This window comes from Apus apus, chromosome 4 (assembly GCF_020740795.1).
Source record: "Apus apus isolate bApuApu2 chromosome 4, bApuApu2.pri.cur, whole genome shotgun sequence".
In the NCBI taxonomy this organism is placed as follows: Eukaryota; Metazoa; Chordata; class Aves; order Apodiformes; family Apodidae; genus Apus; species Apus apus.
The window spans coordinates 12,529,628-12,546,135 of NC_067285.1; the positions used below are offsets into that span (position 1 = coordinate 12,529,628).

The following is a 16,508-nucleotide window of genomic DNA, read 5'->3' on the forward strand; positions in this document are numbered from 1 at the left end:
AGATAGATAGTGAAAAAGACCCTCTCTCTGGCTTAGAGAGAAGGCAGGGTTTCATGGTGTCCAACCTTGGTCAGTGAGGTAAGCAGGCCTGTTAGCTTCCTTTGGCCTGTTGAAATATGATATCGCCATCTATGAACAACATTTCTGTGTACAAAGAGAAACAGCTGTTGGTTCAGAAATAATACTCTACATTCTTTCAGATACCTTACAGTCCAACAGGGACCTGGTAAAAACTCTAAGGGTTCAATTCCCCAGCTGTGTCCCAGTAAAAGTCACTGTGAATCTGAGCACTCTGAGCAAGACCTGTGTGTTCATTTTCAGAGATGTCACAGGCAGTAAAGCCTAATATTGCTTTTCTCTCATTGCTGTTCACAGCATCGACCTTTACAAGAGGGAGAAGCCAGAGTCGAGGTGAGTGATACTGTGCTTTTAGAAGCCTCCTTTTTTTTCTTCAGTATGATTCAGGGTGTGTTCAGTGGACCTGTTGCTTAGCTGGAATCAATCAGTCTGAATCTAGAGCAGTCAGATCAGGTATGTGCGTTTGCACCACTGCAGATTTGAACCATTTATCTGTATGCAATTACTTAAATTGCACCCTAAAAAGGGTGTAAAAATTGACCTTAGTAGAAGAAGTCACAGTGGTTTGAACTGTGTCAGAAAGGAGAATCTGCTTGGGGCCTGGACATGTGGGGGCACAGGACATAGTCTTGTGTCTTCTCTGTTCACTGCTAATAAACCCAGTCCATCTCTGTGACCTGTCTCTGACATATTTACAGTAATTATATTAATGTTCCTCCTACTGCCATCTATTTTACGAATGACAAGGCCAAACCCTGAAATGATCTCATGCTGGTAGTAAAGAGGTGGTGAGGGAATTATGGACTTGCTGTGGTTTGTTTAGCCAGCTCACCGTAAAGCTCTGCATTGTTTAAATCATTCAGCTCTTCTAATGATTTATTGACTATGTTGGGAAAAGAAGGATTATATTGCTCTGTAAGAGTGCAGTGTCTGTTCCTAGGTGCTTGAAGAGAAAACTATAATGTCACTTTATCCCAGTTAATTTTAGCAGTGGATATAAATCAAAGTGTGTTCTTGCACAATCCTCCTGTAGAGTGTCACAGTTACCAATTATTCTACCTCATGTCTTCAGTCTCCTCTAGCACAATACATACACGAGCTACCAGCAGAATTAGGCCATACATAATAAAACAGACACCAGAGAAACAGCTCCAGCTTCTCATATTACTTCAGAAAACAATTCCAATCCATCAGCTTCTTCACATGAATGCCAAATCTACTGTTTCTTTTATAGTGTGTGCACTGCCAGATTTCGTCTTGAAGAGGATTTATCACATGTCCTGGCTGGCCAGTTTGCTTGTGGGTGGCAAGCTTAGAGGCTTGCCCAGTCAAATCACATAAACTCTAGTATTTTGTGCTGGACTGTATAAGTCAGTAATGACTGGTGAGAATGTTGACTTAAAATTGGCCTGATTACATTCAGTGAGCCAAAAGAGAAGTCAACAGGTTGTAAGAAGCTGAATCATAGAGCCCACTGTAGAGATGACAGTGTGAATTTTGCCTAAGAAGTAGTCGGGAATTTGTATATTTGGTAAGCTTCTTTTGGGTCTCTTAACTTTTTATTCAGAGGACATTTATAATAATAATGATGGCTGGGAATATCAGTGAGATTGAGGACTAAATAGCTACACCTTCTGTGTGTCTGGCAGTAGCAATGCTGTTGACTTCAACAGAGGCCCTCAATGAGTAAAATATAGCTCTCTAGAATTAGAAGTAGCAAAATGTGACTCCACAACAAAGTCACCCAAACCAATTTACAACCACTGCACATGGGCTGTGAGAGCTGCTCAGATCAAACAGCAAGACAGCAAGATGGAAGTAATTCAGCCTAAAGACTTGTTCCCAGCCCAGGGCACAAATCCTCCACAGTCATGATCTGCTTTATCTCTTCCCAGAGAGTGAGATCCGAGTCCGACTGCAGAGCGCATCTCCCACTGGCAGATGTAAGTGCCATGTCTTTTATTTCAGGGCATCAGGTATAAGATATTGTGGCTCTGGGTATGTCTGCAGCGTCTCTGGGGCTTAGTCTTCATGATGACAGATAGCAGCATGACATTCATTTTTTTCCTGTTAAGAATATTCATGTGTCTCCACTTTCTGAGCAAATAAGTGTGGTGTGGGTTAGATGGTGGTCTTGCAAGGATTTAGTTATACTTAGCCCCAGAAACGAGGCCCTGGAGCATTGTTATTAAATAAGTGGCATCCCCAGAAACTGCAGCTTCATAGACACGGGCAAATTCCACGGAGTGGTTTAGCCAGCACAGGGTTACAGATCAATGAAACTATGGCTTTTGGGTGAATCTGGACACTTGTTTTTCCTGCCAGGGACAGAGCTGGATGATGTGAAACGTTTAGTGAAAGGAAGTCGATCGGCCAGCTGCAGCCCTACTCGATCACCATCAAATACGCTCCCGATACCAAAAAAGGCTGTGGTGGAGACAAAGATGGTTACGGAAAGCTCCCAATCAGGTACTTGGCAGAGGACAGTTAGCAACACTGGAGCCATCACAAATATTATTTGCCATAAAAATACCCGGTTGATAAGAACATCTGAGTAAGAATACATGATCTCTGTCCCAGACAGTGGTGGCAAGACAAAAAAAGGGTCAGGATGCTGGAGGACTGTCCAGATATTGCCCTAGCAAGAGCCATTTTTGGTAGCTTTCTAATAACTTGTCTAATTGCCATAAAAATAAGCCAGTTCCTGCTACCACCAGCTTTAATTCAGAGGTGTTTCTGGCAAAGACAAGAGCTCTAAGCAAATATGTCTTCGAGCGTTTTGATCTCTAATCTCCATGCAAGATGGACAAATCACTGAAGAAAAAAGTGTTTGATTTATTGGCCATGCCACATGGTTCAGAGATCACTAGGACTTGGTAATAATAGAAGTGGTACTTAAAATACTATAATCAGATTTTATTATTTATAAGCCACATAACAGTGTTTGAAGCAGTGGTATTCACGTTCACTTCACTGTCCTCCACCAGTATCTAGGAACAAGCAATACCCTTTTCTTGCACGTGACTCAAATCCTGTCTAAAATTGGGAATTTTAATCCAATTTTAATTCACTAGTGAACTAATCAGAGCCACATGTGGGAAGTAGAATTCATACATCCCATGGCCCAGGATCATTTAGTGACAGAATGGAGGACACTGTGAATTGTGTCAACTACACAAGGGTAATTAAAGTTAAGACAGTTGAAGTTGTTTGCCTTTTAAACCTGCAATGCATGCTAAGCCACAAGGTTGGTCTCATTAAAAAACACTTCTGTTGTTGGTTTTTTTTTTTACAGTGTCAGGGACATATGATACAACCATACTGAATACTGCCCTCCCTCCATATGTGTGGTCCTCCACTCTGCCTGCTGGGTCTTCCCTTGGTGGATACCATAACAGCTCTTCCTTGATCAATACTATGTCTCACTCTACAGGATCAGGTATGCTCCCTGGACCGTCTAGGCTTGAAGGATGGGAGTGACTCCATACTGAAATTGGCTCTGTGCTTTTATTTTTGCACAACAAGAGTAATTAAAATGATGGAAGTATCAAGATGGCAGGGGAAATGCTTGAATTTTCTCTGGTTTTCTGTAACTTGGTGCTCTCTGTTTCTACATTGACTGTATTTGAAAATCCTTCTTTGTGAGGATCTATTGTCCTGACCTGTTGCTAAACTTTGATGATAGCTTTATCAATAAGGTCAGGCTCATATTCCCTATCAGAACTGGTTCTGCAGTCTAGTTAACATTGGATTATCCTGGCCTATTGTAAGAACATCTGGGCCTAACTCTTCCATCCTCATACACTAAAGATGTATTCAATAAGTGTTGGATGTGATTATACCTTTTAAGGCCCACTTCTAAGTGCTGGGTATGCTCCCTTTCCCAGCTGCAGAGAAAAACCTCAGGAAACTTTATGACAGCATGGTATTAAAAGCTTTGCTTTCTCGCAGTGTTTCACAAGTTGATACTGGATTTCTCTGCTTTATCAGTTGAGTAAAAGAGTGGTTTTGGTGTCACAATTTTCAAGATTTTTCCTCTATGCAATTATTGGCCATTTTCACTAACTGCATTTCTAAGCAACTATGACTCTTTCTGTGACTGTGCCACTGACCTTCAAGTGATGGATTTCCAATTCCAGAGAAATAATAGCATTTTCCTCCCCATTTTACAGTTTTTGGTGTTCCAAATAACCTGGCTCCCAGCAATCATACTCTGAACACAGGCCTGAGCACTTCCTCTACAGGTCAGTCTTTCCTCTTCTTCCTTTCACACTTGCACAGCGCCGCAGACCTGGCAGACATGTACAATGAAATAATATCTATATCAGTTTTTCCTCTGTTCTTCATCTCAGCATCAGCAGCGTGTCTACAAACCCCAGTAATTCTTTGGTTATGGTGGATTTATCCTGAGTTGGCCCTGCAGAGGTGGTGTTAGCTCCTCACTATTTTTATCTGGGAGATAGGGAGAACTACCTGCTAGGCCAGACTGTTTCTTCCCTAGAACAACACACCCTAATGCCTTAAAAAATAAACTTACATGTCCTAATCCATAAAGACCCACTGCTCCTCTGTCAGTTTTCCTTGCAATTTCCTTTTCCTTCACCTGGCTTGGGACCTCTGGTGGAGTCTCTTCAGTGTCACTAAACCCCTTCTCTTCCTTTCATAGTCACACACACACTGTGTCTACAAAGTACAGTGCTGTCATGCAAGGTCTCTTACTGGGCCTGCACTGAGAGCAGGGTGTGTGAGAGCAGTCTGTGCACTGAACTAATATTGTCACACTGATTCTGGCACCAGAATTGCCACCTTCCACGCTGTTCGCTTCTCTCTGGACAGCACTTTGCCACATACTCTGTGCAGTTATCTCCCAAAAATTCCCTTAGTCAGACCAAGCCAGTTTTCCGAATTTACCTTATTCCCAAGTGCCCACCTGCAGAAATGTCCATGCAGCCATGACAGTGGCCTTGCAATCTAACTTGAGATAATGTTTTAAAATGCCCTTAGACAGCAAAATTATCTAAGGAAAAAAAAAAACCCAAAACATTTTGTAAGGAGGATTTTTGAACAGAAATGCTTAGGCCTGTGATGCCTCCAGCCACCTGGTGAACTATATTGGGAGAGGTTGTTATTACTGTCATTGGTTTGGCTTGGTTTTGTTATTACCTATAATAACACCTGCACTGCAGGATGTCTATAACCCCCATTGCAATGTTTTTCTTTGCAGTGTTTGGAGTTCAAAACAACCTTTCTCCAGGCTCTTCAACCCTGACCCAGAATGCTACTGCAGCCTCCACAGGTCAGCAACAGTTTAAGCCTAGAGAAAGTGTGAGGGTGGGCAATGCATGTTGCCTTATCCCACCTTTTCTGTAGTTACTAGAAAATTCATATTGACAGAGACTCCTTCATTACTATCTTCCTGTGTGGAGCAGTGTAGTATGAGGATATTCAGGGACATTTCCTCTGCTTTGCATGTGCAGGACCAGCTCCCAGTGCCTATGTAAGCACCAGAGATTTGCTTGCTGGGGTAGCCCTTGCTTGTTTGAGTTGTCTTAGGTACCCTGAATAAGAAAATATTATTTTAATGGTGTGCAGCCCAAGGTTGGTGTATGTAGGTACCTTGTAATCCTTCATCTCTTTCATTAATTTCTTCATTGCAGCATATGGGATGAAGAACACTTCTCAGAGCAACACCAGGGCAAGTACAGGTGTGTCTGCTTCAGCAGGTGAGTATGTCATTCACAGTTGTTCAGGCATGGCCTTGTACAAGCATATAAGGATAAAAATAATTAGAGGTTCAGACAGCTGAGTGGCACTCCCGTCTGGCTCCTCAGGAGCATGACATGTCACTAGCCAAGTTTCCCACTAGTACTTTTCTGAAAAAAAAGCAAATGAGCCAGAAGCTAAGAATAAGCAAATGAGGTGGTCTGATTCAGATCTCCCTTACTTTGTGGTAACTCAGATGATTTAACTGCAGCTATTTCAGCTCAACAGGCAAGTAACTGAATAGAAGACTACATGTGTGAAATTGTGCTTCATTTCAATCCAAAACATTTGCAAGGTTGCTCTTAATCATGATTTTGCAGTAGTACCAGGCTTAACCACTCAACAATACAGGAATTGGCTTATACATTGTCAGATTTGTTTTTTTAATGCGAGAAGTTTAAGTCTTTCTGCTTGCTTTTCATCCTTGATCAATTGGGGATCACCTTTCCAACTTTTTTCTGCAATTCTCTGAGCTATAAATTAAGTCTTTTATTTTGTGTATACAGGAAGCCAAGTTTCTTTTGTAATCCCAGGACTCCCAAAGACAGTACTTTAAAAGATACGTAGATACATGTTTACACCAGGTTTCTGCTAAAATAATGAAATAATACAATTCTGGTTATCTGGTTATATTATTTTCAATGTTGTATCAATTTGTGTGCAAATTCAGGTTTGTACACCATTCCAGGCATAACTGGTACTGCCTCATGGTAGAAGGGTGACCACACCGATGTTTTTGAGCCTTGTTTGGCTTGTGCCTAACCTCAATAAGCTGCAGCTCAATGCTTCACAACCATGCCTGGCTCCCAAGGATGTGTGTAGGTCTGCTAAGGGTGCTCCTCAGTTTGGGATGTGCCAGCTCTGATGCCCCTTGAATGTCTATCTCAGACTCAGTTTCTATGATTCTATAGTATGTGTGTTTGAGAAGCAAAGAGGTCATTGAGCAAAGCTTTTCTATATGTGATTGAATTCCAGATACTCTCTATTTCTGGTAGCAGTTGCTCCCCTGCTAGTGAAATGCACATCTCTAAAGAAGTCTAATGACACACACAGCTCTCCTCATAGCCTCAGTGACCAGCCTGTCTCTCACTAGGTGTTAATAGTAATGGCAACCCCGGTCACAATGGTACTAACCTATTTTAGTGAACAGAAGTCTTGTGGCTTGTAGTTATAACTCATTGGCCCACACTCAGCTCTTCCTCTTTTCCGTTCTTTACCAATATTCCAGGGGGAACCATTCTGACCTCCCAGGGAGATGATATTCTGCGCAAAGACTGCAAATTCCTGCTGCTGGAGAAGGAGAATATCCCAGCAAAGAAGGAGACAGAGCTCTTGGTCATGACAAAGGACAGCGGCAAAGCGTTTAGTGCCTCTACTACTGGGCTTAATGGAGGTAACTTCTCTTTTTTGGGACGTGTGGGTACTCTGAAGGCATAGAAATGGAGACTGATCATAGGGGTTGTTCAGAGTTCAGGACACTGCACCTGACCTAAACCCTTGCAAGGCAAAAAAGGAGCTCTGGTAGGCTTTTAACTATGCCAGCTGCAATCTTAAGTCTAGCTTTTGCATTTGCAGCTCCAGAGTATGCCTTGGAACTTTTCACAAAGCTCAAGAGCTTTGAAAGCAAAAACTACATCTAGTTAAAACAGGCAGAGCTGTTGTGGCTTCCCAATAAAGAGCATGTTTGCTTTTTTTTGCCAATTAAAGAAGATAAGCCTGGTTGAACTTCTGGTGTAATGTTTTTAATTATATTTGGTTCCTATTGAGGGTCCTTTGCAGAAGACACCTTGAAGAAAGAGAAGCAGGGATTTTCCTCCTCTTATGCTGCAGATACTGGCCTAAAATCAGATGCAAATGGTAAGGGTTTGTTCCTGTGGTAATGCAATATAACTTTTCCCTTCTGCCTCCATTACTACCTCCCAGCCACAAACCCATGCTCTGAGTTTGATCACACCTAGAAAGACTCTTAAAATATCTGTTACTGCTGTTATAACAGGAGGACTGAAATCCATGGCAACAAGGGACAAAGCAGCTTATGCAGGTAAGTGATGTGATTCTGACTTTTATTTGAGGGAGCACCAAAGCACAGTGTACCAAAAGCAATTGTTCCTGAGAGACATGAGTGATCTCTGTGCAATGAGATCAGAGGGGAGGCATGTTCAGGAGGCTACTCTGTCTGTAATGAGCAGAGCACACACCAGAGAAATTGGTACCAGTGATTTGATTGTGGATGAGTGGGCACTTGGGGTATTTTTTTATTGCTGGAGAAGATCAGATAACTGACAGTATAGCTGCATCCTGCTACCAGGACAGATTTATGAGGAGCAGAGGGCTCAAACGGACTATGCTTGCAATTGCTGTCATTTATGGCTCAAAATGGTACAAAAAATTGGCCCCAAGGGGATCACGTTTTTCAGCTGTTATTTTAAAAAGCACAGAGTGATGTTCCCCATTAGCATTCCCATTGGGAATGGTGTTCCCATATTCTACAGGCACTAGAATTACACCCACTGTGTGCAGAGTGGGGTGTAAAGATTTTTTTTTCCATTGCCCTTTGTATAATGGATCAGACCTTGGTGTCCTTAAGAGATTTTTGACTCTGAAGTCAAGGAACTATTCACTAACAAGGACACTGTCCCTTCCCTCTTCTAGAAATACGAAATGGTGATGCAGGGGGTGCAATTGGATCAACACCATCCTGGTGTCCCTGTCATTCCTGCTGTAGCTGGTGGAAATGGCTCCTGGGTTTGCTTCTGGCCTGGTTGCTTCTCCTTGGTTTGCTTTTTGGACTCATTGCTCTGGGTAAGAAATAACTTATGTTGAATGGGATGGAAAGACAAGCAGAGGGTGTAAGCTGGCAAAGAGACCAAATACCAGAGATTTAAAGCCAGAGAACTGGGGAGGAGCACATGCAGCTTGGTGGCAACTGCCACAGAGATACTACAAATGGAAAGAAAGAATGGATAAGGAATATGAACCTTTGATGAGTGGTTATATAGTCTTGGAGTGAATAAGATAGGAAAAGTCCTGAGATCTGAGGTCTTGTTTCACAAAGATACCAGAGTTGTCACTTACACTCCAGATGTCCTTGCTAGAAAAAGATACAAAGAATAAATCTGCAAAACTCAGTGGCCATTGCTGTCTGACAGTGTTGCCTTGTCCCTAATGCTAGAAGTAGGTATTTTGGGCATGAGCCTGTGGCATCATGTTTCCTGGTGTTTTACCTTCCAGCGGAAGAAGTGAGAAAGCTGAAATCTCGTGTGGAAAACCTGGAAAAAATCAATGGCGACCTCCTGACAATTAATGAAGGGAAATTAAAACCAGTACAGGATGTTTCAAGAGTAGACTTTCTTCAGGGTATTTCACCGTCCTCAACCTTCCCTTATGAAAATGAAGAGTCAGTTTGGTTGATGGTGAAGAACAGACTGAACAAGGAAAAAGAACGAGGTGAGCAGAGTCAATGTCTGTGATGCTGCATGAGGTCAGATTATTTAAAGGGGTTTTGGGAGGATTTGATTGCCCAAAGGCCTAAAAACCAGAATTTTTAGAATGCAATGAAGTCTGTCAAAAAAAGTGTCCTTGCCTGTCCTCACAGACAAGCTCTGCTGGAGCTCAGAGTACTGCCACTAACACTGGTGGTGCATTCCTTAAAGCCAGCAAAAAAGGGAGAATAGGTTGGGGACATGCCATCCTGTGCCAGATGTACCATGTTTGCTGTAGCAGGTGAGTTTTCAGTTTTGAAAGAACTGCACAGAAAAATGAACCTACACCTTACTTCTCATGCTACTTTTGTTAACAAGGGAAAGATTATTTGCTCCTGTTCAGATGATGGAAATAGGTTAAGAACAGACATTGTCCCAGATTTAGAATTTTCATGGATTTGTGAAAGTAAATTTGTTGGGAAAGATCTACTTACAAAGTCATGCTGAGCCTTATAGCCTGTGATGCCTGCAGCCTCAAAATCCGAACAGAGGGGTCTTTATACAGCAAAGCAAGTAGCTATTCTGTTGTGTAATGCACTTAATAGCCCCTTCACTTCCTGTTACAGGCTACTTCCGAGGGGAGAGAGGAGAACCTGGTGAGAAAGGTACAGTCATATAGTCCTTCTTTTCCCCTGTCCTGTTCCTTGTCTCCAGCAATGCACAAGTTTGGGGTGGATGTTGCCACAAGGAGCAACTGAAATAAGAAAGATGAAGCTGGTGTACACTTGAACAAAAAGAGTGTAAAGATTGTTTGCCACTTAAACTGCAGAGGGTCTGATCTCATGCAGAACTAATACAGAGGCCCAACCTTGCCTTGCGCCAGCGTGAAAGTCCAGATCCTGTTTGCAACTAGTGGGATGGGTCTGATCCTGCACTATTCAAGTGTGAAGTGTCCCTGTTCACCCATAACTCCTTCATGTTTAATTGAAGGTGGGAAAACAACTAGAAAAGAAAAATAAAAGTGCAATCATTGGAAATATCTCCAGGATCTCTCCTGATTTTATTCTTTTTCTTCTTCTTTTCTCAGGTGACATGGGTATGCAAGGTCCCAGAGGTGAGTCTTGAGTTACCTGCTTTCTCAGGCAGATCGGCAGCTTGCCAATAGGGTCACAAATGAATTTTGTTTATTCCAGAAGTTAGAGAAGCTGTTGCATTTTCTAGTTCAGAGGTTGTTGTGGTGGTTTGCTCTTCTTCCAAGCAAAGCCAGTTTTTAGAGTTCACTGTAGAAGAGAAAACAGAGCTCGCTTTGAATCTAGAAAATTCTTTTGCCTGCCTGAAAATTGTTCCTGAAGCCAAGCTCTACCTTGTTTATTCACAGTGTGCTTCAGAGGATTTTGCATGGTGTGAATGATTCAATCCATTGCATAAATACAAGGGGGGCAGTGTGGCATTGCTGGAGTTGGTAGAACTTGTAAACATGCCAGGAACTTAAACTCCTTTTTATGGGGGTGAAGGTTGGCCAAAGTGACAAACAGGGAAGACCTATTCCCCATTGATTGTCTATTTCTTTCTCCCTACAGGAGAGCGAGGACTTCCTGGTGTCCCAGGTGGGTAGTTATACAATTCCCCTGTGAGGGAGGACATTTAGTGACCTTACTGTAAGCAAGAAAAAATTTTGCACTTATCTCAAGGTAGTTCTCTAAAGAGTAAATATTTAGCATAGATAAGTCACTTGATTAAAAACCTTGATGCTGAGCTACCCACACAACTCAGAGACTTGCAAGCAAGGCCTCAGCCTGACCTCCACTTACTTGAACAACCCTAATTTGAGGGTGTGAAGATCCCCATTTTACCTTTGAAATTCTCACAGCTGAATGAGTACTTGGCCCAACTTCCTCATGTTCTTACAAGTTTTGTGTTCCCCTAATTTGCATGTTATTCTTTCCTGGTACACAGACAAAGACTCTGAACATTTGTTGTGTTTTTCTTCCCAGGCATTCCTGGTCCCATTGGGCACCAAGGACCGGAAGGACCAAAAGGACAGAAAGGCAGCATGGGTATGTATCTCTATAAAGGCTGTGAGTCTCTCATGATTAATTGACAACACGACATGGGTCACGGGTCACACCAGGTTGGTGTGATCATTGCCTTCCCCCTTGGAGGTGGCATGGATCCTCTTGTCAAGACCTCCCATAAAGACACCTTTTTGACAAGGCATTTGTTTCCTGTAGGTGATCCTGGCATGGAAGGTCCAGTGGGACAGAGAGGTCGAGAAGGGCTGCCAGGGCCTCGAGGGGAGCCTGGACCACCAGGATTTGGAGAAAAAGGAGATAGAGGTAGGAACAAGGTGTTCCATTCTTGGATAAAGCAGAGATGGACAAAAGTTAGAGTTTGGTCCCAATTTAAAAAACACTGGTTTTAACATTCTATAACATTCGGGTGTAGAACCGAATTTCATTTTAGACATTGCTCAGCACAGACAAATCTGGCCTAAGGGATTTTTTTTGCCAAATTTAAAATGGGTAAACCAGGATTGTTTTGTTTTGCCAGGTCTCATAGGTTTGAGTTTGACAGAACCAAAAGCACATAGTATCAAGGTCAATTTTTTCACTGTTATCTAAGTCATCAAAGCTGGAAGATTTGTCTTGCTCATCCTAAATCTCAGTGAGATGGGATTTTTTACTTGGACAATGCATGCTAATTTGAGTGTTATGAACTGAACAGCAGATTATTCACGACAGTTGCGAGAGAAGGAGTAACAGGAGATGGGATAATGGAAAATGGGATAACAATTGTCTTCTGCAGTATCTATTCATGCTCTCATTCTACAGGTGTTATCGGTGAGCCAGGTCCTCCAGGGCCACCTGGTCCCCCAGGTTCTGCTGGCCTTAAAGGTAAATATGAAGATGGACAGAGAACCTAGCAGACTAATTAGGAGTGAAGAGCACTCCAGCCTTCCTTTTTCACTTGTGTTTCACTGTGGTAATAAGAAAAGTGAACTAATGGCCTTCTTTTTTAGATAAAATTTACTTTGGTAGGTACCCGTAGCTTTTAAAGCAATAAATTCTTTGAGATTTTTTGTGAGAGTGGAATTGGCAGGGAGGTTTCTCAAAACACCAATCTTTAAGATGTGTGATGTTTCCAGCTGTTTCTTCTCTGCTTTCAGAAATAATAAGGTAAGCTCCACATCCCTAGCAGGCTTCAAACGGAGATACAGCTCTGTAATCCATGTAGCTGGGATAAAAATTGCCCTATAAAAAATGGGTCCCACCTGAAGGAGAGATCCCAGTGTCTCAGTCAAGATGGAAGGCTTGAGTCTTTTTACCTTACTTTAGAGAAAACTACTTCCTCTGTGTCACTAGAACTAAATTGTGTAGATTTGCTGCCCTGGTTTGGAGGATGCCAGTGATGCAGATTCTTCTAGCAGCCGGGGGAATTCTGATCTGCTAAACACCTTATGGGTTGTGGATGCTGTTGGGCAAACTGAAAGAGATTTGTTCATTTTCTAACTGCACTGTTACTGAAAGAAAATCTGTGTTCCTTATTCACAGGTCTGATGGGTTCTCCAGGCCCTCAAGGTCCACCAGGTGAGTGCTGCATTCCTATGCTATGGCATCTAGACACTGGAGAAAACAAAACCAGAGTGACAGCTTCCCACAGTTTTTCTTCTTCAGTGATGCATAATAGTGAGTGGGATCGATTAAACCCCCCATCTCATTTTTCTGCAGGTCCTCCTGGCCTACAGGGATTTAGAGGAGAAGCAGGTCTCCCAGGTGCTAAAGGTAAGCTTCTCTTCCCCTCAGCAATCACAGCAGCACTAGCTGATGTGCTTTCTAGCACTGCTCTGAGTAATAGACTTAGTCTAAGCATGCAACATTTTTATGCTAGGGGCAAAGAAAAGCATAGGATTGAGGACAGGGGAAGATGAACTAGACTTAGTCAGTGATTGCAGACAAATACTGAGAAATGCAAGTGACACATAGGTAATAGAGCAGTCTAGCTGAGGAAACATGGATGGATGGATGGAGCTCTGCTGAAGGAAGGGAATTTTGAGTTTATCTGATACCAGGTTATGTATATGTCCTTACGGTTTTTCTTGATGTGTGAAGCTCCTTTCCCTTCTTACTTGTTATTACCATTCTTCAATCATCCATATATCTTTCAGGTGAGAAAGGAGCTCCTGGAGCCCCTGGAGCCAAAGGTATGTTGATCAGTTTCATATCTTTTGTAGAGATTTTTTTTTTAGATTCCTTGAGATATGGCTGCTGTCCATGGGTATGAACCCTGTCCTTCTTTGGCTGTTTTTTCTGTGTCAGAGAGCAGACCTTATTTTCTCTGATGGAAACACTTTACAATGAAAAAAGTCTCACAGAATCCTTCATTTTTTGTTCTACAGGTGATCAGGGTGAGAAGGGTTCTCGTGGAATGACAGGTCAGTGGATTTTTTTCCTGGAATAAAAACTTGTCTAATATACAAGTTGAGTTTTCAAATAGCAATATAGCCCAACCAACCCCGGTTAACTTTCTGGAGAAGTATAATTATGTTACTGGTTATACGAGTTTAATTTTTGTACACAAGTTTTAAACAAATAGATCCAATTTTATATTTAAGTCATCTTGGTAGCAATTTTCGTATTTAGCTTTAAAGAAATTCTCTCACATGCCCTTTATTCACTTCACGTGAGCTTTTCTAATGCCCACAGACAGTAAGGAATCATGAGGCCTTAGCATACTGTCAATGCTGTTTTTCAATTGCAAAGCACCAAATATTGTTGACAGTCACAAACTGTCTCTTCACCAACATTTGTTTGATTCATTTTAATACCATTTCACTACAGGTGAACAAGGCTCAAGAGGAATTCCTGGTCCTCCAGGAGAGCCAGGGGCTAAAGGACCTGCAGGTGGGTAACAGAAAATAGCTGTGTTTGTAGGTGGGCCAATGTAATTTCCATCCAGACTGTGTCTATGAGCACAGACAAACTAAAAACATGGGAGTGGTTGTGATCCTAGGTCTTTTCTTTAGCTAGCTAAGATTAGTCTGTATACTCAGAAAAGATGTCCTACAGTTAAACTTCAAGTGAACTTTTTCGGGATCTTCAGTAACTGCAAGCCAAGGTTTCTTTCAGATGCAGTATGATGAAAAGCCACACTCTAAACTAGCACTTAGAGCTGTTCTCCACTTAGTAAAACAGGGCAACTGTGCTACTATTTCAGCAGTCCCTTACAATCTCTTTTCTTCGGACAGGACAAGCTGGCCGTGATGGACAGCCTGGTGAAAAAGGTAAGGGATTCCTTTGAGGTAGAAGTGCAGGTACTTTCTGATTTGGCAGGAGGTTGATTTGTAAAAGGGGTGGGAGAGGACGGCAACAGATTCATATTGTGGGATCTTGCTGTCTCAGAAGAACTGTAGAGTCAACCATGTAAGCATGGAACATGTAATGAAGCTGTCTGTAAACTTGTGACCGAGTTCTTCTCACTACAGAACTCCTCTGTAATTGATGGTCACCTCCCAGTCACTGATGCTGAAAATGGCCAGTTGGCTAAGAGGATACAATAGGTAGAAACTGCTGCAGGAAAACTTGTGCCAAGCTTGAATGGAGTGGTGGATTGTAACTCACTGACTTCTGGCTTGTTAATGGTGATTATATCCCTAGGTGAACCAGGTCTGATGGGAATGCCAGGAGCCCGAGGCCCTCCAGGACCCTCTGGAGATGTAGGACAGCCAGGTAAAAGCATACAGAGAAGAAAAATACTTTTTGCTCAGTCAGGACCACAGATGTCTTTGTCAAAATTTTCCAGTCTTAATTGGAAGTTAAGGCTGTACTGTAGATGGTGATGAAAGGAAAACGCACAGGGAACACAGATCTTTTGTGATCTCAGGAATCCACACACTGCACACAGGAACATCAGCTGCTATGAGCCAACATTCAGTTTAAATATCAATTGCTAGACCACTTCACACCAATTCTGAGCTCTGTGTTATAATTTTAAGTAAATGTAATCTTTTTCTCCCTGTCTGTCCTTTCCCCAACTGAAATTTATTTAGACATTTTAGAATTTTTGTCTTTTTTTCCAGGTCTCACAGGACCCCAAGGACCACCAGGTAGGTTTTTCCACTGTGTTTCAATTTATCAATGACATGCTTTGATATGGGCTCAAAAACGCCTTGTAATTTTCCCTCTGTGCTGCTCACAGCTTCCAAAGTGATATTCCAAGGTTTCTTTATCTCCCTTGGCTTTTGAGACAGGTTTTGTGCTTGGTGTGTAATTTTTAAGGAATGCAGGGCCTTGGAGTGATTGAAAATTTGCCTCTCTCCAACATATAGTTTGCATCAAATAGCATATTTCAGTGCCCTATGCATCACTGGCAGGTCCTTCTAATCAGCAACAGCAACAATAGAAGGAGAAGATGTAGCAACAGAGGTGGAAACAGGATGTGACATCTGCAAGCAGGGGTGTTTGGGGTGGGCAAGTTGCCAGGAGCAGTACCTGGAAGAAGCTGCAGATTAATCTAGGGAGCAGTGCAATTATCCAGGGAGCAGTGGAAGAATAGAGGGCCTTAACTATTCCCAGGGACACTGCCAGGTCAGTCTACAGTCCGCTATGAATTCTTCCTCTTGTTGTCAGGGCCCTACTTATAAATGCTGAAGGCAAGGGTCTTGAGTAGGGAGTTCCTTCTAAAAACCCAGAGGTGAAATTTAACTGGGGTACCTGGAAAAAACAGAACAAACAATATTTGCACTAACCATTTAAAATTGTTTTTCTACCTCATATCAGGACTTCCAGGCAACCCAGGCCGATCAGGAGCTAAAGGTGAGTTTTGTTTCTTCCACAATACTAATTTTCTCTCTAAGCACTTCATTTTAGGGAGATTTATCTGCTGTGCTGACCAGTCCCTGAGTCAACAGTGGCATCTAGTGGATTTTGGAAGGGAAGGTTTGAGAAACAGACGGTAGTGAAAACCTCCTTGAGCAGACACGGAAGGCAGGGAATCTGCTGAGGCCCCCGGTGTGACAGTTCTCCACTGAAAACCTTAGAAAACCTGTTTCTGCCCTGAGCATATAAATATGATGCCTGGTGACTGCAATGGAAGCTGTGTGCTTGCCTCACATAAATGAAGACCTGTTGCCCATTCTGGCAGATGTAGTACTTGGAAAGCTGAGCAGAGGATATTTCTGGATTAGCTGAACTCAGTTGCTTCCCCCATGAGCTTCTAGTGCTATGACTTTTCAGACAAGAGATCAAG

At 42.4% G+C, this 16,508-nt stretch overlaps 2 protein-coding genes across 2 annotated transcripts in view; one reads left to right on the forward strand and one right to left on the reverse strand.

Annotated features, from left to right (window-relative positions):
* The window catches only part of COL17A1 (collagen type XVII alpha 1 chain), a 54,404-nt gene that overhangs the window by 24,346 nt on the left and 13,550 nt on the right, over positions 1–16,508 (forward strand). Inside the window, exons 7-33 of the mRNA XM_051616568.1 lie at positions 376–411; positions 1,974–2,021; positions 2,404–2,547; positions 3,374–3,517; positions 4,251–4,322; positions 5,303–5,374; positions 5,736–5,801; positions 7,070–7,234; positions 7,609–7,698; positions 7,838–7,882; positions 8,494–8,643; positions 9,073–9,288; positions 9,890–9,928; positions 10,351–10,377; positions 10,844–10,870; positions 11,258–11,320; positions 11,495–11,599; positions 12,095–12,157; positions 12,815–12,850; positions 12,992–13,045; positions 13,429–13,464; positions 13,660–13,695; positions 14,102–14,164; positions 14,509–14,544; positions 14,918–14,989; positions 15,340–15,366; positions 16,040–16,075. Of these exons, the coding sequence (XP_051472528.1) occupies positions 376–411; positions 1,974–2,021; positions 2,404–2,547; positions 3,374–3,517; positions 4,251–4,322; positions 5,303–5,374; positions 5,736–5,801; positions 7,070–7,234; positions 7,609–7,698; positions 7,838–7,882; positions 8,494–8,643; positions 9,073–9,288; positions 9,890–9,928; positions 10,351–10,377; positions 10,844–10,870; positions 11,258–11,320; positions 11,495–11,599; positions 12,095–12,157; positions 12,815–12,850; positions 12,992–13,045; positions 13,429–13,464; positions 13,660–13,695; positions 14,102–14,164; positions 14,509–14,544; positions 14,918–14,989; positions 15,340–15,366; positions 16,040–16,075 (1,968 nt within the window). The remainder of the gene's footprint in view (positions 1–375; positions 412–1,973; positions 2,022–2,403; positions 2,548–3,373; positions 3,518–4,250; positions 4,323–5,302; positions 5,375–5,735; positions 5,802–7,069; positions 7,235–7,608; positions 7,699–7,837; positions 7,883–8,493; positions 8,644–9,072; positions 9,289–9,889; positions 9,929–10,350; positions 10,378–10,843; positions 10,871–11,257; positions 11,321–11,494; positions 11,600–12,094; positions 12,158–12,814; positions 12,851–12,991; positions 13,046–13,428; positions 13,465–13,659; positions 13,696–14,101; positions 14,165–14,508; positions 14,545–14,917; positions 14,990–15,339; positions 15,367–16,039; positions 16,076–16,508) is intronic.
* Positions 10,352–16,508, reverse strand: part of SLK (STE20 like kinase) — a 70,574-nt gene continuing 64,417 nt past the window's right edge. Inside the window, exon 19 of the mRNA XM_051616564.1 lies at positions 10,352–10,543. Coding sequence (XP_051472524.1) covers positions 10,541–10,543 — 3 coding nt within the window. The 3' untranslated portion in view covers positions 10,352–10,540. The remainder of the gene's footprint in view (positions 10,544–16,508) is intronic.